Source organism: Phalacrocorax aristotelis, chromosome 5 (genome assembly GCF_949628215.1).
Source record: "Phalacrocorax aristotelis chromosome 5, bGulAri2.1, whole genome shotgun sequence".
Classification (NCBI taxonomy): Eukaryota; Metazoa; Chordata; class Aves; order Suliformes; family Phalacrocoracidae; genus Phalacrocorax; species Phalacrocorax aristotelis.
This window is the reverse complement of record NC_134280.1, coordinates 8,752,839-8,780,289: the sequence shown is the minus strand read 5'-3', so window position 1 is coordinate 8,780,289 and position 27,451 is coordinate 8,752,839. Positions and strand designations below refer to the sequence as shown.

The 27,451-nt window shown below is 37.4% G+C and overlaps 1 protein-coding gene across 8 annotated transcripts in view; it reads right to left on the bottom strand.

Annotated features, from left to right (window-relative positions):
- Nucleotides 1–27,451, bottom strand: part of NCKAP5 (NCK associated protein 5) — a 410,016-nt gene that overhangs the window by 181,888 nt on the left and 200,677 nt on the right. For 7 of the 8 annotated variants that reach the window (XM_075092891.1, XM_075092890.1, XM_075092893.1 and 4 more), the window contains one exon: nucleotides 23,783–23,916. In XM_075092891.1, the coding sequence (XP_074948992.1) occupies nucleotides 23,783–23,916 (134 nt within the window). Of the gene's footprint in view, nucleotides 1–22,861; nucleotides 22,898–23,782; nucleotides 23,917–27,451 lie in introns of those variants that run through there. The other variant, XM_075092896.1, reaches the window with a different exon arrangement.

Here is a 27,451-nt window from a genome sequence, read left to right as displayed (position 1 = left end):
AGCTGTTGTATACCCAGCTATGGACAAAATACGTGAAATTTTCTTTTGGTTTGTGGGTTTTACCCTTTCCATTAAAACAGTTCTCTAAAAACATCTCAACTTGCTATGCCCTTTACAGGCATAGAAGCAGATTTCCTGATTAACTGGAAAAGATTTTGTATGACTAATTGGATAAATTTGGATCTTCCCTATTTAGTGTCTTCATTTTTGGAGCTGAACACCATCAATTATGTTTTGACAGAGGCTTATGGTCAGTGAAGTATATCCTGAGCACAGCACTGCAGTATGGAATGTTTAAATACCAGATTTTATACCAGGTAACTTCCCTGCAAGAACAAAAGATATTCATATTTTAAGCACATGAGAATTCATAATTGATAGAATTTGGTTTAAAAAATGAGTACCTTTAACTCAGGCTTAAATTATGTTTCAGAATACAGACGAAAACTGCAATGCGAACTTAAACCACTGAAGAACAGAAAATTCATAAAATAATCTTAGAATGGTGATATCAAAGATTGTCCGACTTATAATTCTTTGAATTGTAAATACAGATAAGTTCTAATAAGTCCCACATGTGAAAGCTTAACACATGAGAGCTTAAACTGAGGAAAACAAGCCTACATAGTGATTCCTGTCAGAAACCATTACCTTCACCTGCCAAAAAAGCCACTGTTGTAGCTGAAACAATCCCCCAGAATACAATTCACCAGTTAGAAAGAAAGGCTGCACACTTATCACAGAATTCCTCTGCTAGGATTTTATGCAGTGCTGAGGCATACAGAAATGCCTATAGATAAATTTTTCCATTACACTGCTGCATTACCCTAAGTGGGTGGATCATAGCCACGTAAGCAGCACTGTGAGAGCTGCCATATGACCAGCATTGCCTTTTGTATTAATGTAACTGCAGAAGTTGAACTTATAGGGGCTGATGGGGAAGAATACAATTCCTGGAATTAGAACAACTTATTATATATTTGTACATCAAAAATTGCCTAGGAAAAGGAAAGAAAATCCTGGCTGTAAAGAGCCTGTAGCCTAAACAAACCTCTCACCGTCGCACCTCAACTATTTTTACATAGGATATCACTGGAGATAGAAGACCTAGACTATTTTAAATATCCTTAGATATCGAAATTTGGCCTATTACATGTGGCCAAAATTTTAAAAAAAATTTTTATTAATGGAATCTTCTCAGAAAGATGCCTATCCCAACTAGAGAAAGAAAGGAAATACCCAAAACTTCTACATCAATCTTGTCTTCCCAGAGTACTGGCAGTAGACTGAAAGGAGGATAAAGAGGCAGTGTTTTCCCACAAATATGTGGAAAATAGACTCCTGATGTCATCACCAGGGAACACATACATCTACTGGAAGACACATAGGTGATCTAACCAGAAAGAAATTTCATAGTTCAAGGATCATTGCAATGAAGCTGATGTATACCAAATAAGCAGTCCAGAAAATATTAGATTGGCCTAAAAATTAATTACACTCAGCAGGAAGAATTTGATTCATCTTGATTAGTTACTAAAAAGCCTGCAGAGGGCAGATATAATCTTTTCTTAGAAATGAAATAAAGATATGATTCCAAGTGTCATTCTTTGAACATACAATCAATACTCCCATTACCAAAATTTCCACAGTAAACTTCCTTAAAGTAATATCACCCGGTATAATTTTGTGAGGTATCTGAAAGAAGAGTTGATGAGACAAAAACCTACTTTTACACATGACAAAGGTATTCAGGTCAGGACAGGTATGACTGACTTCATTACAGTATGCACGCATTTTCCAGTGACTTATTAGGAGCTATATGCTACGAAAACACACTAAAACATCAAAAGACTTAGCAAGGTTTATCAGCTGCAAGTGAGAACACTTACACTTGATTGACACAATGTTCTACAATCAAAAATGCCCATAAGAAATCTTCAAAGATGTTTAAGCCACTGCTTTTACAACAACAGTATCAATGCACAACTAATTTGATTAGCAAACTGACAAAACACAATCCACCGCTTTTAAATCTTAAATTTTTTTTTTTAAATTCAGCCACTCTTGTCTTTTTCATGAAGCATCCATTCAAAAGACACTAGAGAAGCCAAATAAGGAAAATGATAACGATGATTTCATTATCTGATCCTGACTATGGTTTCAATTCATCTTGAAATTTAGGACTTTGAGCATATTGGGCTGGAAAATTAAGTTGCTAATACTTGAAAACAATAAAATAACAAACTGACATATTTTCTGCTTCTTACAAAGACTGCACAGTACTGTATCATGAACTTTTAATTTTCTAGCAATCATTCCATTCAGTTTACAAACCTGTGCACTGTCTGTTCCTAGACAGTAAGGGTCTTTCTTGATATCAAAGCCTAAAACCTCAGGGACTTAACAGCATAGGAACAATCCTCCATTTTTATTCTACATCTTTGATGACTAAACTGAGCAACTTCAGACAGTGGAAGCAAGAAATGTAAAAAAAAATGATGCCTAGCATTAGGTTTATTCGTGTGGGCTTTTTAAAACTGTTTCCCACTACGCTGTGTCTTTGATCACATTGCTAACCACTAGCCCTTACAAGAGAAACATGTAATTGAAGGCAAAAATCTAAAAGATGTAAATGTTAACTCTAAGAGTGAAAACATCTAGAAATTATAAATAGGATGGATACTTAATGGGAACTGTAAATTTATCTATAAAGAATGCAATACTCCTAAAGATCCACAGTCAGAGATGCAAATGAGACTGAGTTGGTCTATGTGCAGTCAGTTCTCAGAAGTCTTTGTCATGACAGGTTTGTAAATAATAGGAATTTTAAAATTCAAACCAAAAATGGAGAGCAAGGAGAAGACAGAAGACAACTAACATTTGGAAATTCATTTCTACATCAATAATACCAATATCACAACTTGCAAATGAGATTAAGAAAGCCTCCCTGAATGTTTTTGCTGCAATGCCCATGATAAACCTATGAAACCATTATAAATATAATAGGAGTATCTAAACCACGGGTAAACGACACTGAAATTTGTGGCTTGCATAAATCACATATTGCAACACATCAGGATTATATGCTTTCCATGGCATGAAAAATTATGAGATTTCACATAAAACACTGAAAGAAGAAACAGCTCTTCAGACCAACATTTAAAATGTTATAAAAGAGGTCTTAAGACCTCTTCAAATTGATAGCACACAAGTGTGAACTCTAACTATTAATATATAATAATCTTTAAGAATTTCACTGTATCATTCATTTTAAATTCTCTCAAACTTAACACAATCAATAATAAAAGTTTCTCCAGAAAGATGCAGTACCTGCAAACAGCCTCTCTTAGCATGAAATTAAAGTCAGGCTCCTGTGAATAGGCTCTCCCAGGGACACTCCTCTTGTGCATGTTCCGGGACATTGCCAGTTCCTTTCTCTAACTTGGACAAATGACTTCTCACAAAAGGCTACTCAGGAACTGAGCTGCTTTTTAAAAAAGCATTAACGTGGCCCCACACTGTGCAGTCAGAGAGTCTTCTGCATGAAGCCTTCATTACTCATACATTTCAAATCTGTTGCATAGCACATGGGACATCAAAACTAATCATTCTGTCCGGTCCTCTGTTTCAAAGTCCACAGAGCTACTGTTTCCACTTGCTACTGGGGAAAACAGGCTTTTCCTTCACCACATGTTTGCTAGTGTCTGACCTACATCATGAAGAAGAATGAATCTTCCACTAATCCACATCTTAATAGCCAGACTTTCTTAAACCCCAAAGAGGAAAGCCAGGCATTTGACAAGAAGCATTATTCCTGCCCCCACCTTTTATTTAATATTCCTAGTCCTCAACATTTTTTTTTCATATCCTCTTGTTCTCTTTGCAAAATATATCCAAGTGAATTAATGACATTTATAATAATCTACTATGTTAATAAATTACAAAGATATCATCTGCCAGTACTCCATTTATCAGAAAGCTAGGTATCTCTGTTGTAGTTTTTAATACAACTAACCTTTTAAATCAGGTTTAACAGAACTCAATCAGAATGTGCTTGCAGTAAGTAATATTCTGTACTAGACCTGCAACTTGCTTACTGAAATATTGTCATCTCTGCCCCATCAAATTTTGAAACCCAAATTATACACTGGATTTTTTTTCTTTCCAAATATTTTCTTCCTAAGCTGATTTGGGAACCTGCAGACTTAGAGCACCTGGTAACTGGAGCTTTCATCTTCTCAATTAGCAGGAAGACTGGAGCTGACTGAAAACTTCATTAGAGTGGCCAGGCATCTTTAGAAATGTGTATCAGGTATTTTTCAATTTAGGGAAAAAAAGTATTTGTAAAAGGTCTTGTATTATCAGTAGCCTACTGGTGGTTAGACCATGCAGTCTGTAAATTCAGATAGGAAAACAGTTTCCTGACATCCAGCAACACTGTTCTCTCCCATTACCCCGTTCTTCATGTGCAAGTTTCATCTTTTTAGTATTTTTTAAATTATTTCAATGCTGCTTAATAGGCTTGATCAACTATTACCTCATTATGCTTTCCAGGAAAGCATTCAATGCCTGATGAAGAAGTCAGTCCTAGTAGGCACTGTATGAAGTTGATCACAGAATCAAGACCACGATTTTTAGTCTGTTTGATATTTACCTTGCAAAACACTATGAATTCTACAGATGAAAAGTCCCATGTACAAAAATGTACATACATGTATGACAAACAAACTTGGGTTTTTCCATAGTATTTTCTTCTCCTGTCTCCACAGGATACATAGAGATCTGTCAGGTTATTTAGCGCTCAACTCCCACAGCTGCCCTACCCAGAATAGCTCATGATGATGTTCCAAGGTACACCTGCTGCATCAGAAACCCATGCAAGTGAGGACCATGCGAACACTGTAATGAAATCAAGAGTTTTCCCTCTCAACCCTTCATTCCACTCCTAAAAAATGGTGACAAAATGAAGCCTTCCACTTTCTCACCCACTCCCCCCAAAAAACCCCACACAGAAATGTATCAGGTGGCAAGTGTAACCTGTTTATGAGGTTACAGAGAGGAGACCTAACTGTAAGACCCTTTTCTACCCACATTCCACCAGGGAATTTATTTTTTTGCTGTAAAACTCCTGGGAAGCTCTTGTGTCCCTGTTCTGAACATCTTAAGTCTTAGAGGACTATCATCAAACCTGAAATTTTGTGAGAAATGTTTGGCCTTGCTTTGTTTTCTAATATGCTTTCTCAAAATTTTATTTAAAATTCTTGACAAGAAGCATTTTGGTATTTGCTTCCTCACTAAGCACAAGTTACCTGAATTTCCCATTCTCGGTTCTGGAAAGTGAGACAAGACATCAAAAGCATCTTCTCTTTTGCTGCCTGGTTCCCTCAGCATTGGCTGCTCTGGATCCTTTCCAAAGGGAGTTAGTTGGCTGGGTCTGAGCAAAGGCATAAATTTTCCATGGTATAATCACTGTCTCTGCCCACAGATCCTATTTCATAACATAACTGTGTGATTTTGATTAATCATACCCGATTCAAGTGGACTGTGCTCTTTGTTTCTGATTCATCAAGAACACAATACCAAACAACCCACTGCATGTGTGTACACAGGGCTCTTTTCACAGGTCCACAAGGCAGATTTTTCATGAGCATACATGTATAACTACTTTGAAAGACATGAGGTCTGATGTCCTGCCACTGAGTATAGGGTTAGAAACAACGGGGTCAGTAGCCATCTGCAACACTTATATGGCTTCCATTAAATGCAACCTGCCTGTGAAAGTCTTGACATGTGGTTAGAGTTCATTTGTGCCTTTTCATTTGCACATGTATATTTTTTTCACCACGTAGATGGATCAAATTTGCAGTGACAAAGGTTTTCCTTCAGTGTTTAAATAGTTCCCAATTTATTCCTTAATGCTATGTATAATTTTGCAGCAACATTAGTTAGTAAATTGTTCAGAATTTTTCTGCTTGCTTAGCTGTAGAACCTCACAATTTTCATTTAGCAGCCAACAGAGGAAACAAATGCTAAAAGATTTTGAATAATTTTCATAAACTTTTTTTAAAGCCAACTGGTTTAGATACGGAGAAACAAAGAGTGAAACATGTTTACACAAGTGTTTCCTCAGATGAGAAACAGAAAATTTCAAGCTAAATACAGGCTGAATTATTAGGAAGAAATAATATTGTTTATTAGACTTGTATCAGCTTCTATAACAAAAGATAATACCAATCTTTAAAAATCTTCTCTACTTCCATGGACCAGGAAGCCAATGACTCTATTACTACCATGAGATGATCCTTCTATTTTTAAAATAAATGTATTTTTCAAATCTTCTATTTTTTTAAAATTGATGTATTTTTCAAATGTAGATTTTTAAGTTGTGGAAGTGTGATTATTTCTCCTCTAAAATGCTGCTTATCTTCCTAACATAATTTGCTGAATGTTATTTCTGCAAGAGATGCATGCTCTTCATCAAAACCATTGCTGCAGCTCGAATAACCAAGCTAACTTTAAATGAGCTGGCATAGATCCTGACTAACAGCACTGCATCAAGGAGCTGAGTGCAGGGCAGTCAACAGAATATTCATCTGGGGAACAGGCAGGCTTAGAGAATACACTGATAAACACACTGCTTCTGGTGCTATGTTACTCACTGACTGGTAGCTCAGATACCTGCATGTTAGCTACCATCACAATTTGGACTTATCTCTAAACATTTGGGTGGGAGGAGGAGTGCTAGTTACCATTCTAATTTATCTCTGTAGCTTTACAGGTTATTAGTTAACTGGAAAACCAACACTTGTCTTCGAGAAGCACGTAAATCAAGTATGCCCTCAGAATGCCTAAAATGTGCTCTTGTGCATTCTTACTAGCTTGAGCAATAGTATGCACACCGAACACATGGCGGCAGATGCATTTAGAGGGTTTACTGAAAAGTGTTAACATAAAACATTAAGAAATAAAAGATAGAGAATATGATGTTCATCTTTTTTATTCAGTCCCAATGCATTTATGAAATTGACAGTGATATTTACAGAAAAATCAGCAATGTTTTGGTTTTGTCTGTTTAGCAGAAATAAACACAATTAGCACAAGAATTGGCTAGCAGTTTTTAAACGTTAAATTAATCTCAATACTGCAGACATAAAGTCCTGTTAGAATTACATAAGAATATATGGAGACTAAGCAAGATGCTTAAAATAAAATATATCCTCATCTACTGCATTTATGAGATCACAAAATCACTGGCCCACTTCAATTTAAGCATGATAGAATGAAATCACATCCTCAAAAGAATTAGTTGAACAGTCCTAATCCTTCATCTTCTAAATCCAGCCCTACCTCTCAGCCTTCATATTGTTTAATCTGAAGAGTAAAGAGGACTGTCATCTAGTTCTCTGAATTCCACAATGATTAACCCTTCAAAATGAGAATGTAAGGCACAGACTGAAGATTCAAAGTGATTAAGACTCCATATCTGACTCAGACAGTATTTTTAACCAGAAATGTGCCTAACCTTATAAGCTTTGCTAAACAACAGCAAATACATAGCAAATATCAGCGTCCTGGATGCAGGAATTATAATACTGGCCACTCAGAAATTCAGCTGGGTGTTTTAAGTGGAGGAGAATCCAGATAAACAGAGACTGAAGGACGAACAGGCAGGAGAAGAGAGACAGTAAAGGGTTCAGGACAGCAGCAAGCGAAGACATGAAACAGATCAGGAAGGAAGACATGTTGGGCCAGAGTGAACATTTGAGGGTATTGGGAACTTAGCCTGTGCTTCCACTACCTGTAAGGGTATTGCTAAAGAAAGTCCGGGCATTTACTCCCAAACAAGTCACCTACAGATGCCTATAGGCATCTTACTGGGTGCCAGCTATATTTCATAGAATCATAGAATGGTTTGGGTTGGAAGCGACCTTGAGAGGTCATCGAGTCCACCCCCCCGCAGTGAGCAGGGATATCTTCAACCAGATCAGGTTGCTCAATCCCTGTCCAGCCTGACCATGAATGTTTCTAGGGATGGGGCCTCCACTACCTCTCCAGGCTCCCTGTTCCAGTGCTTCACCACCCTCATAGTAAAAAATTATCCAGTCTAAACCTACCCTCCTTTAGTTTAAAACCACTGCCCCTTGTCCTGTCAAAACAGGCCTTGCTAAACAGATTGTCCCCATCCTTCCTATAGTCCCCATTTAAGTTCTGAAAAGATGCAATAAGGTCTCCCCACAGCCTTCTCTTCCCCAGCCTGAACAACCCCAACTCTCTCAGACTGTCCTCACAGGAGAGGTGCTCCAGCCCTTGGATCATTTTTGTGGGCCTCTTCTGAACCTGTTGCAACAGTTCCACGTCTTTCTAGTGCTGAGGGCCCAGAGCTGGATGCAGTACTCTAGGTGGGGTCTCACCAGAGTGGAGTAGAGGGGCAATATTTCCTGGCAATGTTCTCCTCCCATCAACAGTGAGCAACTAAGTTCAATGTGAGAAAAAGCACCTGCTTTAGGAAGACTGCAGTAACAGACATACAATACCTGTGAAATTGCTAAGACCCATCTGAAATACAAGTTCAGACCACCTATATTCAAGAAAAATTAACTTGCATTGCAACAGGCACAGGAAGGAGTCAGGCTAAAAAAGCTGGGGAAGTTTAGTCTGGTAAAGCAGGAGTTCAGTGGGGACAGGATTAGTCAACATGTGTTTATGAAATGAACCTGATATAAGAACAAACATGCATAAACTGAGCAGTATTGTACGTCCTACAAATAAGAGCAGTTCAGTACCAAACAGGCATGCAATAGCAACAGTTGGGCAGAACAACTATTCAACAGTGGGCATGGTCAGATTGTGGAAGGCTTATGTGCCATGATTGCTTCTAACAAGGCGGGGGACCAAGCCTCTTGGCCTAATTTTAGACCCTAAAATCTACAGGCAATAAATACCTGTCAAATAAGTAGAGCAAGTCAAGAAAACAGAAAGAGTGAGCTAAATTACCTGATTAAAGTATGAATTACAAATTATTCTCAACCACATACACATTGTTTTGTATTTATAACTAGATTAATATCCATATTAAAATGCCACATTATTGTAAATAAAGACTCTGTGTCTTTTAGATTTAAAACATTATTAACTACTCAATAACCTTCATAATTGAGGGGAAGGTTCTGAAGAACCTAGACAAAATAATGAAGCAGTTTTTCTCAGTGCGTAGTATTTCATTTCATTAGAACTTCATCAATGCCAATACTGCTCCAGTACCATGTGCCAACCTAATGATAAAAGGTTATTTCACATTTTTATATGCTCCAGATGGCAATGATTCAGAAAGAACCTCACTCCTTAGTACAGAAGGATTAGAAAACCTCTTACAAGAACCTCAATTGACATTTCTCATCCTGCCAGCACTACAATGGTTCATGATGCATGTGTTTCACATTGCAGTTGCCAGTATAATTGTCCCATTACAAACACACTGATTGAGAAAATACATATAGCACTGCAATAAACACTAAATACGTCACAAAATATGCAACAGAGGGCTCACAATGAAATGCAGGCAACTCTGGTATGGGAAAATATTGCTCGTTATTTTGCAATGGTATAAATTTCAGCAATTCAGTATATGACTACAAGAGCTGAATGAAACCCAGAATATTTAAAGTATTTTTACAACAAGAATACTCACTGAAGTATGAAACTAGTGAAACCAGTGACCCACTATTCCTCCCTGTATACACTAAAATTGTCTTCAACATGTATTTCAGAAACTGATCCAAATGGCCTTCATGAAACTCAAAATTTTTTAAAAAATGTTTCCCTCCTTAACAGGTTCTACAGTAAATTCACACCAATATAACATATTCTCACACTATTCATAGCCTTAGACAAAATGAGCTCTTTTCTCTGTGAAGGGTTGAAACTAAGATGTAAGAACTGAATTTGATAGACATTTGCCTTTTAAGGAAGACATTGACAGTTGGATTGTTTTTTGCTTTTTTTTTCTCTTCAGTTCAAGAATACAAGCATAGTAGCAGCAGACGTTTACAGTACTTGAGAAGATTAAAAAATACTTTGCCTTGAACAGAATTAATATTCTGAGATACACTTGCATTCAACAAGCCAAGGGGAGGGATCTCCACTCTATACCACTTTTAACACAGTTCCTCTTTGATATACCATAACTGTAACTGTAATTTTGAAGTTAGTCACCTCCCTGGCTTTTAAATCTACTTATTACCTTGCTCTGCCTTACATGCCTTTCAGAAGTACATGTGGTCAGAATTTTCCAGCTTCATACTGCTTTTTCCAGTAAAAAGGACTATGCACAAAGGCTTATTGCTATTTGCTTATCATCTATACGTGATCTATTCATGACTAGTTTTCTTATGGTTAGTAGATACAAGCTGGAAGGAATCTGCTAGCTGAAGACAAATGGAACACAGCCATAAAACCACAGTCAACGCAGTGCCTCTAAGAAGGCTTTAGGACGAAGGAGGAAAGCTATAGCTAAAGACAGATAAAGGTTACCTTCTGATCAGGTGAGATGGTATATCAACCCATGCCACATTCATTCAATTAATAGACTCTGCAGCTTGCAAACACTGATAAGGGCACTACAACTTAATGATCTAATCTGTATTCCTAGAGAATGAAAACTTAGTTCAAAACACACAGTTTACTTGGATTTCCAATGCAGGCACAATGTACGGCAGGATATGCTTTATCTGCTATGTACTGGCATGAAAAAAATGGACAATTAAATCCCACAGATATAGAAGAACAAAAAGGAGGATTAAAAACACTTGCAGAAAAAGGTATGTCAAGTTCTAAAATGCAGCACAAACTCCTGTGCCAAAACAAGAGAGAACAGAAAACTGTTCTTTTGCGGCGTTCAGCCTCATCGTCTCACATCTCCTCCTAACCACTTTTCTCACGACAAATGCATCTCTTCCTCGGCATGCCACTTCTTCCCTCCTATCTGGAGTGGTGGTGAAAACCAAGAAGAGTAAAATCCCTTATCTTGAAGAAAGCAATTGAACTGGGATTCAGTTATCGTGAAACAGAATGATGCAAAAGAAAAATCTTCTCCTAGGTATATGTAAACTAGGAGTGTGTTTCAACAATCTAAAATACTCAGTGTTCTCTATGATATAACTTGTTCTGAACAGAATTTGTAGTTTCTCTGCATCCTTTTGCAGCACATCCTTAGTTATCTGATTGTCACAAGTGGAGCTCATTGTTTTATGCAACACAATATTCTATTGACATCCTTCAGACAATGTTTTCAGAATAACCTTTCCATAGTTATTATACTGCACGCTTGGAAGATAATTCATGCTTTCTGAAACACATATTTAATTAATGCTATTTAATACATAATTTGACTGAAGGGCAGCATTGCCCAATTTGTAAAATTTGAGATTATGAGGCAGGCACTACACATGGAATTAAAATCATGTTACACTGAAAATATCGTTCAAATCCATCTACATTTTCTTACAGTATCTGCAGACTGAAGCACACATTATGACCAAAGATAATCACATTAAGATTTTTGGCAATGCTTTACAATAAAAGCTATCTACAATAGTAGACAGTAATTGTTACTAAATTTTAACAGAATCCCTGTGGAGTTAGAAATTATAACCATATTAGTCATAAATTCAGCATGATTAATGACACTGCAAAAAATATCAAGATTTTAAGCAATAAACCCATTACAGGCAAGGCCCACAGTAATTACTTAGGTCCATTCCTGCCATAAGCCAGATACAGCCGACTCTCATTGCATTTTTAGTGCAGTCATCCTTTCAGGCGTTGGTGAGGATCTGGCCCACCAATTTTCCTTATTTTTTTTTTAATAGTTTGAATCAGGTCAGATGACTCCAAACTGTAGCATTTTTCCTTCAATGTTTTCTTCATCTTTAAGAAGGGAAATGCCCATTCCTTTCCAGGGGACATTCCTTCTGCTAGGGCTAGATCCAAACTCAGTGAGAATCCTAAACCCGCCCTTCCAACAGGAGTGAAGAAAGACCTCACAGCTGTTCTTACTGGTACTGACAGACTAAAATCAAGCATCTTTTCTTTTTTAAAGCCCATTTTTGCTCTAAGTAAGTTCCATTACATATATCAAGAAAATGCACAAGCAACATCCATGCAGCTGAAACAAACCTCTTAGGCCTTCAGGGCATAAATCTCTGAGGATGTACCCACACACCATCTAGCAAAATGTAGTATCGGAGTAAGAAATTAATAATTAGAAGAACTAGGTCTATGAGCCTATCCAAGAAAAGCAAATCCCATCCTGATCTCTTAATGTTTATCATATACTCTGAGAAGCAAAACTCCAAAACAGATTGCACCTACCATAATAGCTTTTTGGCTTTAAATATACTCACTGCAACTTTTAATAATCATATTTGAAATGTGTTCATAGAAGAAAACACACCCAAGATATTCAGATAAAAGGAAAGGATTAAAACTAAAATTTTAACTTGCCCAGTCCAGTTTTGAGCACTGACAAACAAATGAGCTGCTGCATGGCCTGTTACATTAGAACAATACTGTGGAATAATTACAAGTTCTAAGATAAAATTAGAATTACCATAATAATCCTCCTGTGAAACAATCCAATCTAGGCAGACTACAAATTGCTACTAGGTTGAAAAAATATATTACCACCTCAAGTCAGGCAGATAAATTATTCTATTTCCATTAGTTAGTGTGGGTACTTAAGAGGTTATGCAGAGCAGGATGACAAACTGATTATATTTACAAATTATATATTGGTCACATTTAGAGACCAGCTCTTTACTTGCACACCAGCATTAGAAAGCCAGCTATGCAAACTGTGAGTAAAGATATGATTCTACAACATTTTCTCACTGACGAGCAAAAGTCCCAACCTTTAGGGACCACCTTCAGATACAACAGGTGGCACCAAGTCAAGACATCTTTGTGCATGTTTTGCTATTCTGTTGCCTGTACCATTTGCTTCAGAGTACTTTAGAGAAAGCCCTTTTCTCCTCCCTGCCTCAAACACACATGAAAATCAGAAAACTTTGCTTTGAAATGTGAGACAAAGGATTCCCCTATTATTCTACTCAGAGAGATAACATGCAAGTTTTCATGTTCCCCTGTACCACAAATCTGTACATCTGCACTATTTAAGGCACCAAACTCCTCAAAGGTACCTGAAGCACTCTGTTCCTTCTGCCCTTAATGAGAGCAAAAAGTATACCAGTATCTTAAAATGGCTGAGCACTTCTCTGGATCAGATTTTATCTGGTTGCAATTAGAATGGGAATGTAGGCTCCCTGTTTTAGTTTGCTGTAAAAGGTAAAGGTAAAATTTAGACTCAGTCAACCAATGATCCTGTGAAGATTCCAGTCATGCTCATAAAAGAGAAGCATCACTATCAAGATCATTTGGTTTTACATCAGCTTTTTAATCGTAATATTCCCTCACGGTTTAATTTGCTCTGTACCTACCACCATCAGTCTGAATATACACCACTGCCCATTAATGATACATTTACAGTTTATAACACAACTTACAGTATAGGAAAATTATTAATACAAGCCACCTCAAGCATCTAACAGAAAAACAACCACAAAAACTGTGATCATAAACTCATGCTTCTCTCTGACCCATCAGTAAAGAAAAACAGTCTATAATTGGCAAGTCGCCTATCAGATATGGCTTTTAAGTATAGGTTTATAATCATACGACAAAAGGAACCACAGGTGTGATGGTATCAGCAAAATAAAATGGGATATTATCCATATTATCTGGGTAGTGACTTAAATCTAATCATGGACTTAGTGAATCAGTCTTAACTAACATTATATGTATTGATTTTAAAAATGTGTGTGTCTGACTCTCCAAGAGAACGGCTCACTTTCAAGAAATTAATCTCAAAGTGTGGAGAACACATGCTTGCCTGGCATGAGCATACAAAAGACTGCCAGTTGTGAAAGGCACATGCAATAGAGGTTTCAAAACATTCCTGTTATTTCCATTTCATATCCCCTCCCTTCCCAGGAATGGGTAATTAATAAACGGTACCATTGTACAACACTACAGAGAAACAGGAGACTTTGAAGACAGACTCAGTCATTGTGTTGGTGTAGAAAACAACTCTGGTAGACAATCCTCTAGCCCAAAACAGATTGATGCTTTTAAAAAGTCTTTAAATTTACCACAGTCATCCATGACAGACCCTAAGGTTCTTTGCCAGCTTTCCTCTTGCCAGTTCTCCTTACCTAGTTTAACTTCTCTAATCATTTTACTGAGACATAATTTCCATTCACACAGATATCTTTGAATTACTGGATTCAAAAATGTAAATGACAATGCTGTTTCAAAGGTGACTATCTGTAATACATTCTACCTAAGAACTCAAGATCTTTATCATTGCATTGTCCTTCTCACAGGTATTCCCTCCATTTCTTTTTTAATATTCTTTTGTTATACAGATATTATGAAATGAAGACAATAGTTTTAAAAGACAAAGATACACATACAAGCTGAAGTAGAGAATTTTTCCATGTTCAGGTTCAGAAGGATGGATCTGGCATTTACATGAACAAACAAAACTGCTGAAGACTTCTATCCCACCACAATTAAAAAGAAAGCTCTCTCTTATTTGTTTTGGTAGGAAACATGGCATAAAGAATTACTGATTATTTTTAAAAGCACTTAGTTAAATGGAAGGCCTTCTTTTTAAAAAGAAGAATTTTCAGATTATATGGAGCCATTAATAGATGCTTCTTCGAAGTATGTCAAAAGTAAAGTCCATTAACAGAAGAAATAGTATATAGAATTGACAAAATTAGATGGTCTTACAGGCAAAGGCAATCTTCCATTTTAATATTTTTAAAGCACACATGAACTTTCAACACATATACAAAAGTGTTGTACAGTCTTACGATTGCAATTTGGACAGAAGCCTGTCACCTTTAAATATACTGCCTAATATAATCTTTTCTGCAAAACATTGTAAAATTATTCTAATACATCTGCTTGGAAGGCGTTCCTAATGGGTCAAGTAAGGGATTAACCTCACGTTGCAGGACATCCCAAAACAGATTATCTGTAGCTGCCACTAAGAATGTAGCACCTGATTCTAGCCATGTTCTAACTTCAAATCCACTTCAAGAGAGATACTACAGAGCATTATTAACCACAGCAATTCTTCTCTGAGTACATTTAAATTTAGTTAAAAAACCTTTTCCTGGAAGAGTTTCTCAGAAGCTACTTATCAGAGCGCAGGCAACTGAACTGAGCACTGGAACCATAATTGTTCAGTCTTCTTCATGAAGACTGTTGTGGAACCATATCCAAATATTATTAACAACAAATCAGTCTAATCTTCTGTGCACAATTTCTTAGTTATATAGAAGTAAATAACACTCCTTTGGGACTTCACTCATTCTCCAACTGCCTACACATATAACTGTCAGTGGTTGTTTGACTCCACTTGGTGCCTGTGGGTATGATCAAGACATCGTGACTGAATCTACTGATCTTAATTCTTTAACTGGTTACCTTTCACATTTTATTTTGTGGTCTCAGATCATCCTTGTCAATCTTTATTGGTATATGTATGCTATTATTTTCCTTTAGGGAAGACTAAGACAGAACAGCTGTTAAGGATTCCTGCTTTTTCATCTATTACATGCCCTTCTGTCCTCCTATCTTCCACACAATTTTCTGTGTAAAATTATTTTCATCCTTTTATAATCTTTGTTAAAATGCCTTAGTTGTGTGTGTATATATATATATATATAAAAAATACCTCCAAATAACAAGCTGACCTAAGTATAAAGGAGTTTGGTGTTTCACACAGAGGGGGTAATCATGCATGGGAGCATCAAGGCAAGCTCGGAAGAAAAAGTGATAACCATTTTCCAGCGTAATTAGGGCAGGTTCTTTCCTGAAAAATGGCTTAGAATTGAGAATATAATGTTAAAAGAAAGCACTTAAAACAATGTTCTTTTAGACCATAGCTAATTAATATCAAATGTCTTGACAAGGGAAAAATAAACTAAAGGAAAACAAATTATTTTCTGCTGATCTTTGCACATCTTTTTCTGGCAGATCTGCTGATCCTTCTGCTGGTCCTTGGAATTAAGGTATCTATCATGTCTAGCAAAAGAATCTTCTTATTAAAGATGTAAAGGAATGTGTTGGGTTTGAATAGTCTTTTTACCTTATATGGCATCAAGAAATTGCAGAATAGCACGTGACACATCTGTGCCTCTCCTCATTTCCCACGTTCAGAAGAAACCAAACCATGGCAAGTTCCACAAGAAAGAAACGGTCAGTACTTTAACTCTCCATGTTCTGTTGCAATTTTAAAAATACATCTCCAAGAAAAGCAAACCAGCAATAAGTAACGGAATTCCTCCTGACAGTCACAGGTCCTATCTACCTTGGAAACATCTTGCCATACATGACTGCACAGCTCTTAGGCAGCAACGCTACTCAATAATAGAACTTAGCTCCTTTCATAAATCTGAACATGTTTTAGACTGAAGAATTATCTGCAGCTAGAAATACCTGCAAAAATATGCCTATTATTGTGCAAAACAAAATGCACAGAGCCTTAAACTTTGACAGGTACAGTATTTCACAGTACATAAACAACAAACATGAACCTCAACCTCTTCAAACATCAGTAGCAAGGGAGTCTGCAATTTCACCAAAATGAGGTTTTCACTGTGTTCCAACATAAAAGGGTCTGTAGACACAATCACTACATCTGCACAGGAATCCCTACTCTTACTCTCGAGCACAATATTATTTGGTACATGCTTCCAGAAGCTTCCTTCAACATCGGTGGAGATCTCTCGCTTTGTGAACGAAACAGCCATCTAATAAGAGAGATCATGGATACATACCACGCACTACTATAGATAGGTTCTGCTTGGTCAGGACCATGTAGAGAATGCAGAGAATAGTCAAACCATCTTTCTATTACAAAAATTAATGCATGGAGGGGATTATATGTTGCCTGTAGGTCTGTATATGGGCATTGGTAACCTACTGTTAAATTATGGTGATAATGTTGGTATATTGTTTTTACATTAGGCTTTGCCTTGTAAGACAGGGTAAACCAAAGGATTACACTGTAACCTAGTACAGGTTTGGTGCTAATCTACTACATTACGCAAAGGAAAAAAAACCACTATATCCTATTAAATTGTAGTGTTTGCTACGACAGAGGAAGCAGAGTATCATTTCATGCTCTGATAAATCAGTAAAAGGCAATAGACGCAACCTTCCAGAAATACAAGTATGACGCATACTGTCAGTATATAAATACAAACCAAACCCAGGATTTCCTGAGCACACAGATAGCCATGTTCTTGTCTGTGGAAGATAAAAATTATGTATTTCCCCAGACCCCTTGAAAGAAGCTTTCAGCAGCTAAGAGCTGCCATGAAACACCATCACATGATTTATTAGTGCATCGGGGTACTGAAATAGGGCTGGCTCTTAATGTAGCTTCAGTGCTTGAACAGTCCACAGAAGATCAGGAACTGCATGTACCTCTACGTGCATCTTTAATAATGCCTGAAGCAAACCAAACCATTGCTCTATAAAAGTGTTACATAAGTCAATATACGCCATGCAATATACTCTGCTATAACTTCTGGTCCTTGCATGACTTCTGTGTCTTGAGTTTACACTGGTTCTTCAGCTGTCTGCAGTCACTCTGACCTCATTGCTTTTGTTCTTTCTCAACTTCTGTATGAAAATACATATTTCAACCTGATGGTTTCTAACATGAGAATGAGAATTGCTGTTTTTGAAGAAAACTGAGATAACACATTCTTTGAAGATATTTCTCATGTGTATGAACTCTCAAAACCACCATATTCATACACAGAACAGAAGAGTGGAAAAAATGAAGCCTGGTATGAAAAATTATAAAATTCCTTTTTTTCTTGTTGTTCGTTAAACAACAGGAAACCAGCGTATTTAGTTCAAAGTAGGCCGTGAACTGCATGGGGTCAAACTCCATATAGAACCTGGGGCAACCTCCTCTTTGGGCTTAATTTTATGGGTTTACTAAAACCATTCCTTTATTTTCTGCCAAATGAAAACTATTCACACAAAAGCTCCTTGATCTTACTTAAAATAGTGCTTGACATTTCTGAGCAACCATTAGAAATGAAATATGTACCTACGTGTCGTACATATACATAAATAAAAATACTAATATACTCACACCATCAGTGTTAATTTAGAAGAAACTTCATCCTTTTACTCTGTCAATTCCAATCAAAAGACAAGACCGATATCCTAAGCATTAGGTCAAAGCCCTAGTAAAATAGTATTCACACCACGTCCTGAGGCTCAGCAAGTCCAGCCAAGAGCTAAGCAGCCCTCCAGTGAAAGCACTCTGCCCAGCACACCGAGAGAGGCAGCTCCAGAACTGGTGCCTGTGAAGCAGACATCAGCTCCACCTCTCTTTAGACCCTACACCAGAGAGGCCTCCCAGCACTCAGAGACCCCAGTGGGAGGGACCCCACGCTGGAGAAGGGGAAAAGTATGAGGAGGAAGGAGTGGTGAACTGACTGCAGCAGCCCCCCGCCTGCCCCACCAACCACGCCGCTCAGGGGAGGAGGTAAAAGAGTCAGGAACAAAGGAATGAAGTTGAGCCTGGGAAGAAGGGAGGGATGGGGGGGAAGGTGTTATTAGTTCTGTCCTTGCTTCTCACTCTACTACTCTGTTTTTAAATGGCAATAAATTAAATTAATCTTCTCCGAGTCTGCTTTCCCCTTGATGGTAATTGGTGAGTGATCTCCCTGTCCTTATCTTAACCCATGAGGGTTTTTTTTCTTATTATTTTCTCCTCCAGTCCTGTTGAGGAAGGTAAGTGAGAGAGCGGCTGGGTGGGCACTGGCAGCCAGCCAAGGTCAACCCACCATAACATGTTTGAAGATGGACATCTTATAGTCAGCAGCAAAGCAGGAAGTAAGTGTACAAGTGAGTAACACACCAGACACAGAGCACTTTCAAGCCAGCAAGTTGTGTTTTATACTTACTCACTAGGTTTCTTTGTAACTTTTCACACAGTCACATCCAATAAAACCTGGTGGTATCTAAAAACGTAGGGCAGGATGACCAGGTCAGCCTTTGATATAAACTCTATCTTTTTGACAATCTGCCTCCCACAATAACCCTACATACAGGCCACGCAGGGAGGATAAGAGATTACTGCAGAACTACACAAAAGAAGACAACTGTAGACAGCTCCTTCTGTAATCTTCCTCTGAGACAAGGAGTGAACTCCCACATAGTATTTTACTCGTCCCTGCTATGACAATATCAAAGGAATTCCATCAATGGCTGCCAGGAGAGCATTTTAATATTAAAAAAAACCCTAGATTAAAATGTTATTAATGGTTGAAATTGGCATTCAACGGGCATTAGACAAACTGACTGACCACAGGGGCTACCGAGGTGTCCTACTGGTTTATACTTTCCAGGCACGTTCTCTATTGTGTATGGATAACCAGTCATGGCAGCAAGGCCACTGAAGTGCAAGCAGGTGGTGAGCGCTAGATCAAGCAGATGTGATAGTGTTAGAAATTACAATGTGATGATGCAACATCAACATGCTGATGCAATGCAAAAAATCTCTTTGTCACAGCTGCTAGGAAAACAGTTATCATTTCCACTCACCTGCTGACAAACCAGAATGGAGCAAGGAGAATTAACAATAACTGGAGAAAACCAAGTAGGATGTGCTTAAACTAACAGCCACGCAGTCCTTTTATGTGAAGTGTTACCAGATTTGTAGTAGTCATTTTTCCCCGTGTTCCCAGGCTTAACCCTACGGTCAATATTAATGTGAGGGGAACACTGAAATACAGTCTAATGAGAATTGCACTCATCCCATTCGCAGGAGCCTGGTGGATCAAACAAGCGCCGTTTCCTACTTTTCCAATAACATCTATTCTTAAAAGCCTGAGGCAGTTTTCCAGTCACAAACATTGATAGCTATAAACAACATAATCTTAACTGAAAGAATTTTTGAAATTTACCCAAAGGGGATTTTAAGATTTGATACGAGCCTCTTCAATTACTGTTTACAGATATACTTTACAATAGTGTGTTTTATTGCACTTGTTTCATTTAGACCAAAGTAGTAATCAAAATAACTTAAGTAAACCTACCTCTTTTACTGCTTTAACATTTAATCCCAGTTTGGAGTCACATGTACCGTATGCACTCAACAGACAACAATTTCTATTGCTTACTGATGTACAGCAGAGAAACATAATCAATTTATATTGTGTGTATTAGCGTGCTTTTTAGAGTGATACTATAAATCACACCTACTGCTTCAGGCCGGGTTGTTGCATTTCTGTTCCTACTGTTGTAGAAAGATGCTGAAAGTGGGAAAAGTACAGCTGAAACCAAGAACAAGGAGGTACATGAGACACAGTCTATTTTCTTCTCTAATGCCCAAGATATAAGAAGTTCATGGAGGGAATAATGTTAAACTATAAGTAATCAAAACACCCCAAAAAACAACCAAACAAAAAACAAACCAAAAATAATTAACCTAATTTCCTGCAGAGCTGGATAAAGAGGCAGCAGGCATAATACTAACATAAGTGGTGACCTGCCAGTATATACATGACAGCTGCCAATAATCAAAATGGGGAAGTCAGACTGCATGACACTGACTTGGAAGAAACTGGGCTGACAGGTACTTAAAGGGTTAGTTTTTGTGCATTTGAGAAACATTCATCTATACTTTGTCATGCCAAAAAGGGCCTTATAGAATTTAACAGAACAGCTGCAGCAAAGCAACAAATCTCAGTGGTTTTGAGAAAGAAAACATCAAGGATTTCACCTCAAGGTGAGATTATACTAAGGCAATGCAAAAATAACTGCATCCAACTACAGTGTAAAATCCTAACATTAGCATTAAATGGTTTTACTGCAGGATCTTTCCACACTTCAGATATATTCACCTCCAATAAAATTAGGAGACAAACTTAAAACTACTACAAAATTCCAGTACAATTCTGGGAAAGAAATTTGGTTTAAAAAGCTCTTGCTCCTTCTACAGCAACTGTCACACATTTATCAAACTAACCACTGTGTCACTTTAAGGCTCCAGCAGATTTATACAGATGTTAAGAAAGAGAACTTTGATTTATTTCAGACTCCTAGCCTTATTGCTTACTTGGTAAGAACAGAAACGTCAGTCAATAAAAACAACCTCTTGCCTTCTGAACCCCTCAATCTCAAACTATATGCTTATATGACAGATTAAAGTTTTCACACCATTTCAGATAGGAATAGGCAGCTTTCCTCCCCTGATTACAAAGGTCAGCTTACAGCTTTCCTCAAACTATCATGTTTCATTCTTTCAAAGATGCAGAGAAAATACTCTGAGATACAAAGAAACATCTTCCAAATCACAGATTAATCTACTGCCCTGCGTGTATATGTAGGAATGCCTATGTAAATACACTCAGTTCAGGAACTGCACAGCTCTAAAAGATTTATGCTATACATTCTTTAGTCTATCTGCATCTGAAAGCCAGAATGTTTGGGCCCAAAGCATTATTCTCTAGCAATCTTCTTCCAAAGTACTTCCAATTTGCTTGATTTTAACATCTCTTCCCATCACCACCTGTCTTGTCCCATTTAATTGTTCTTAAATTGAGGAAAAAAAAGTCTCAAATCCTTCAAACAATACAGAATCTCTAAGTGGCACAAGATTATGCAGTTGCCAGTTTCATTATCTGCTCAAGCAGGGTAAGTAAAAATACACTCATTTAGGGAGAAAGTCTGTTTCTGTATGCAAATATCTTAATATTCTCCTAAACATAAGAAAAAAATAACCTCTAATATTCATCATAACAAACATAATGTTTTAAAAGCAAATGAAGTATTTAAGTAATGCATTCTTTTCCTAGCGTCTGGTCTACACTAAAATAAAATCATACCCTGACGCAGCCAGTGGCAGTTTTCATCATTGGTAATAACAGGGCCAACCTCAGGTGCCAACAATGAAAAGTGATATTTAAGTTCACCTTCAAACAGTATAGCTAACGTGCAGACAGCCTTACAAAGAATATAATACTGATTTAGATGGCATTCACCTTTATCTCAATGAGAGGTACAAAAATAAAAAGGCAAACAACTTTAATCCAAAGAACTTGCATCCCTCTGCTTCTGGATAGATCAGAGCAAGATAGACTGCAAATATTAACAGAAGGAAAAGAATGGATTAATTTGAAGACAGTGGACTTCAGGGATCCTAACTAATAATATAGTTATCCTTTTCAGAAACACTGTAGAACTGAATCAGACTACCACAGCTTCACAGGACTAATGAAGGGTTATCCTAAAAAGATCTGAATATGCAACAGTTAAAATTTTACCAAGTTACTGGGCGCATTACTCTGGAGACTGGTTTCCCTCACCTCCTCTTTTCTTTTTTCCTTAATCAGGGCTGCACCATCTTTAAAGTTTATTTCAAAGGCTTCTAGTTATTCTAACAATAATATTGTTCTAAATTCAGGACCTCAGGAAATTCTTCTATAAATAAATGTGTAATAGATCAAAATACTCTAACCAAGAATACACATAGGGTGGATTTATTTTGTGCATATTACTGAAGGAATCTCACCAGAATAAGTAAAAATTGAAACCAAAAATCATAGAACAACAACAAAAAACTAAAGATGAAATATCCTTAGCATTTTTAGCGAATGAATTTCAGACTTAAGTGAACACTTGGACAGTTTTTTAAATTCTGAAGAGCATTAATGGAAATTTTCCAAAAACAGATCCGAACAAATTTTATTATTGCTAATACCAGGTTTTGCAGTGTTTCCAACAAAACCAATCTCAGATCAGAGGAGCAGCATGGCAGACACTGAGGGGACAAAAAAACGAGAAAAAATGCCCAACGCAGAAAACCTTAAAAACCTCAGAAAAATAACCAAATCAAAAACCAACCCCTCAGCTCGTTTTCATCATATTAAACTGAACTTGAACTTTTCAACTATTCAGGGGCCTGAGGGAATGAGTTAATATTCAGTCTTGATGGAAAATACACAACATACAATTCCATTGTCTCTTTTGATTTTGTTTTGATTGTTTTGTTTCTGTTCATGTGACAAAAATAATAAAAAATTCCATTTAAGGTACAAGACCTCATCATGCATCATGAAAACAATAAATAACTCAAATCATTGGTGCGGTCATATGAATGGTTTGTCTTAAACCCCAGTTCTAAGCCGGTTCCCTTGTAAGTGGAGCTCTGTTCTAGCACAAAGCTCTGGTTCAGTCAACACAGGAAGAGATTTGAAGCAGGTCCAAGGAGGATGATTACCCAGCTGGTAAAAGGCATCACTTTTTTTTCCTTTACTCAGATTGATCGAACCCATTCTTGTTAGTTAACAGACACAAGCAACCAAACATTGGCTTATATATGACATGCACTTTTTGAGACGGGACGACCTCTACTTGGAAAATCATTGGGAATTCTAACAAATGCAAAATCTCTAGAAATGAAAATTTTCACCGTTACATAGAATGATGGTATAAGCCCTCTAATTTTACAGGATTATAACAATTATTGGGCCAAAAGCCCATCATGTTTACAGAATTTCAGAGGGAGATCAGGTTTTGCCTTACATTCCATTCATTCAAGCTATCAACAGGTTTGATCAACCTTTTTGCACCAAAGTATGTTCTTCCCTTATTTTGAACATGGTTTATTTATGCAACATACCTGGAAAACTGTTCTTGCAGCCCGCGCATCTGAGCTCTGCTACGCTCCGACTCCAGTGTCACCTCCCGTAATCTTTTTTCACTCTCAAGTCTTAAATGTCTTTCTTCCTCCAACTCATGTATCAGCTTCTCACGCTGAAAGACCATAAAAAGTTATTTATTAACTGTACCTGTAAAACATACTTTTAACAAAAGTTTAGGATTTGGGAAAAGATCATTGAACAATCAAAATAATTACCCTAACTATCCAGTCCCAACATTTTTTTTGTAGATGTTACACATCAATGCTACACAAACATGTAACACAATGTTACACAGACTAACAAACTAGAGATAGAAAGCCTTTCAGAATATCCTCATCACGCTGAGCTACTCTTACATGGCTCAGACCCACTGAAGTCAGCATATTTAAAAACAAACACCCACTTTCTCCTTCAAAGCTCTTTTTCTTCACCTCCACTCAAAATAAATGTAAAAAATCATATTTGAGATCGGTGATCTATCTTGCTTGAATGCAGGCACGGTAAGCACGAAACAAATCAAGAGGACAAGTTGCCACACAGTCTCACGAGCAGAGAAAGGACCTGCTTCTGCACAGCTGGTTTTCTTGTTTTGGCTCAGAGAGGATCCCTCCCTGTCAGTAGGACAGAGTCTATTTGAATCTATTTACCAAAATACTATGACAAAGAATATGTTTTAAAATATTGAGCACCAATCAAACAAATGGGAGAGAAATAAAATTGTCATTAGTTTTACTAACAGTTCTTAAAGGCAAGTAGCATATGGTTGTTGCCAATTCTTGAAACAGAGGACCAAAAACCCCAACCCACAGCGTACTGTGGTACACTGTTGGAAAGTACTGTATGTGGTGCGCTGCCTGGATAAATCTGCATATGTCATGGCCTCATCTCTTTTTTTTTTTTTTTAAGAAAGAACATCATATAAAAGGGTATCTAATGATTTCAAAACTCTATTTTAAAAGTAGCTCAGTGCGATTTAGGAATTGCACTGAGGAATGAACTGAAAAGTTATAAAAATTTTTATTAGAATTAAAAAAATGAATACACAGCCTTTACCATTTGACGCTGTTACATGGAAATTAAGTTAAATTAAATTTTTCCTTGTGCATTTAAATGAGATAACAATCAATAAAACAACCCAAGCAATTTACATGGTGCTATATTACACTCCATCAGCAAAAGGTTTCCAATGTCAGTTGTCTAAGAAAAGGTTAAGTCATTCTAAAGCTACAGCGGGTTCACTACCTATATGCTTTGAAAACCTCTGTGCCCATAGTGCAGTGCGATTTGTAGCCTGTTAGAAAGTCTGGTGTAGTTCCATTGCTGACCTAAATTTTCACGACATACCTGTAAAAATTTATCTAGAAATTATGCATACAGTTTCATTAGAAAATAACAAAGGTATCTTAGTGTTAAGCCATTAAATGGGGGAGACAGATTATTTGTACAAGTCTCACAGCTATAAATCTTACTGGATAATAATTTACAATAGCAGTAACCAAGGGACCAAAAATATGAATGTTACCGAGTGGAAAAGGGATCTTAAAGACAGTGATAAATAAGCAGATGCCACAAAGGGAGGCTGCAAATGATTAAATGAAATATCTATAAGCTTGTGAAAAAATATGGGGAATTATTCAGAGAACAGAGGGCTTCTGTCTAGTTGGTCATATGTAATATCTGGAAAATGGAAAACTGCAAAACAAGAAACAAATTATTGAAAAATAAATACATTGTTTTAACTAAATTACCTACTTACTGTCCTTACTGTTACATAACCATGTTCTGCCAGGTGCTGCGTAATCCTTGGTTTCTGCCAAGCTAAGAAGAGCAGAGATTGCTCAGCACCAGGCAGAAAATAACATAGCACCTTCAGTACAGAGACTATGGCTCATGAATATTGAAAGCATTTGTTATTTCTCCAGCTTAGATCTCATCAATGCCAGCTTCAAAATTGTATTGTTCCAGAGGCCCTTGCTGAATATTGTTGGCATATTCTCTTACAGAAGCATTTCACTGCTGCTAAAGAGACATCTAGAGCTTCCAGAGAGTCAGAAAGTAGCAAGGAAAATGACATAAAGAAATATATAGTTACCACCCAGGACTTAAGACAAGCTTTCAGAAGATACTGGAGTCTATAGAAAGTGGGCTTAAAACCAAATAAGTAACTGTCCCTATAGTAACTGATAAACCATGCTGGAGGAAAATCAGGTACAGCTATGAACCTCTGAGTACCCAAGTGGGCTCAAAGCACCAGGCTGTGCCTGAACAACCTGATGCAGTAACTATGATAATGCACTGAAAACCAGAGATTGAGCCATGTCTGAACACCCTTTCGGTGTCACTACTGCCACAATGACCTTACTCTGGTACAGCAGCTACCTCTGTATGTCTGCTCTGCTGACCATTCTCTGGTCTTCAAATAAACCTTCTTTCTACATTAAGTACAAAGCCAGATCTCCATGGGGTGGAGAGACAAAACATGACACTTCAGAAGGCAGATCAGTATCCTGTCCTCCATCTCACTGCCAGGATGTTTTGCCGGTTGCACACAGCTCCATGGACTGTCCTGCAGAAAGAACGTACCTACATGCATGGCCGTGCTGCTGCTAACTACAAAATCACATTTCCTCATAGAACATAGAATAGCCGAGATTCACAAATCCAAACTTTCCCCTGCAGGTCAAAGAGCTGTATAAGCTGTTTCTAGGTTTCATCTACCTCTTGTTGATAAGTCAGAAAAGCTCTTTCTACTGTTTGCTCCTTCTATTCATGTGGGGAAATCAGTACTACCATCCTACACAAAAAGATCAGCACATCTGCCTGTTGTTTGGGTTTTTTAAAGAAGAGGAAAGGACCTAGGAATTACCTTAAGAAAAGTACTCGTAAGCCAACAACAAATTCACCTTGTAAGAATGATAACATTACAGGAATGGAATGTTTAAACATTAGAAACTTCTGGAATGAGTTAAACGTCCAGTTCCAATTCAGCCACCTCATGGGCAAGCATAATGACGGCTTATACTATATTATATTACCCAAGCACATACTATTGCTATACAAAACTTACGCTTCTTTCAGGGCATAAGATGAACAACAAACAAGTCACAAGGCTACAAGATCAGAAACAAAAGCACTAACCTATGACCCTAAAATTCTGGGTTCTCTTCCCAGCTACCAAAAATTTCCAGTATGAGTTGGGAGACTGTCCACAGGAGAGCTGCACAGCAATAACACCATCAGCCTTCATTCATGTGCTTCTTCACATGAATTTACTGGCAACCTTGAGGCACTTCTGCCATTTCTTGCAGAAAGCAGATCTGCTTTCAGCCAGATCACCGACATTAAATACTGTAGAGGAGGGGGAAGAAAGAGTAAGAGACCACCCACATGTCGGAAGTTTTCAGTCTCCAGGACACAAAACACTCATGTATACTACACACAGAAAGTAGCTCCCAGCAGTAGGGATCTTATCTACAAGAAGAGAGAACATTTTTATTCAAACCCAGAAAAAATATAATTAAGTGCCACAAGAGAGAACTGAGCCTAACATACAGAAATGCCAGGATTAAACAGAGATTTTTTTTTTGTTTTCTCCTGAAGCAGATAACATATCCCTGAATTGTCCAGAAATTTTGCATTGTCATAAC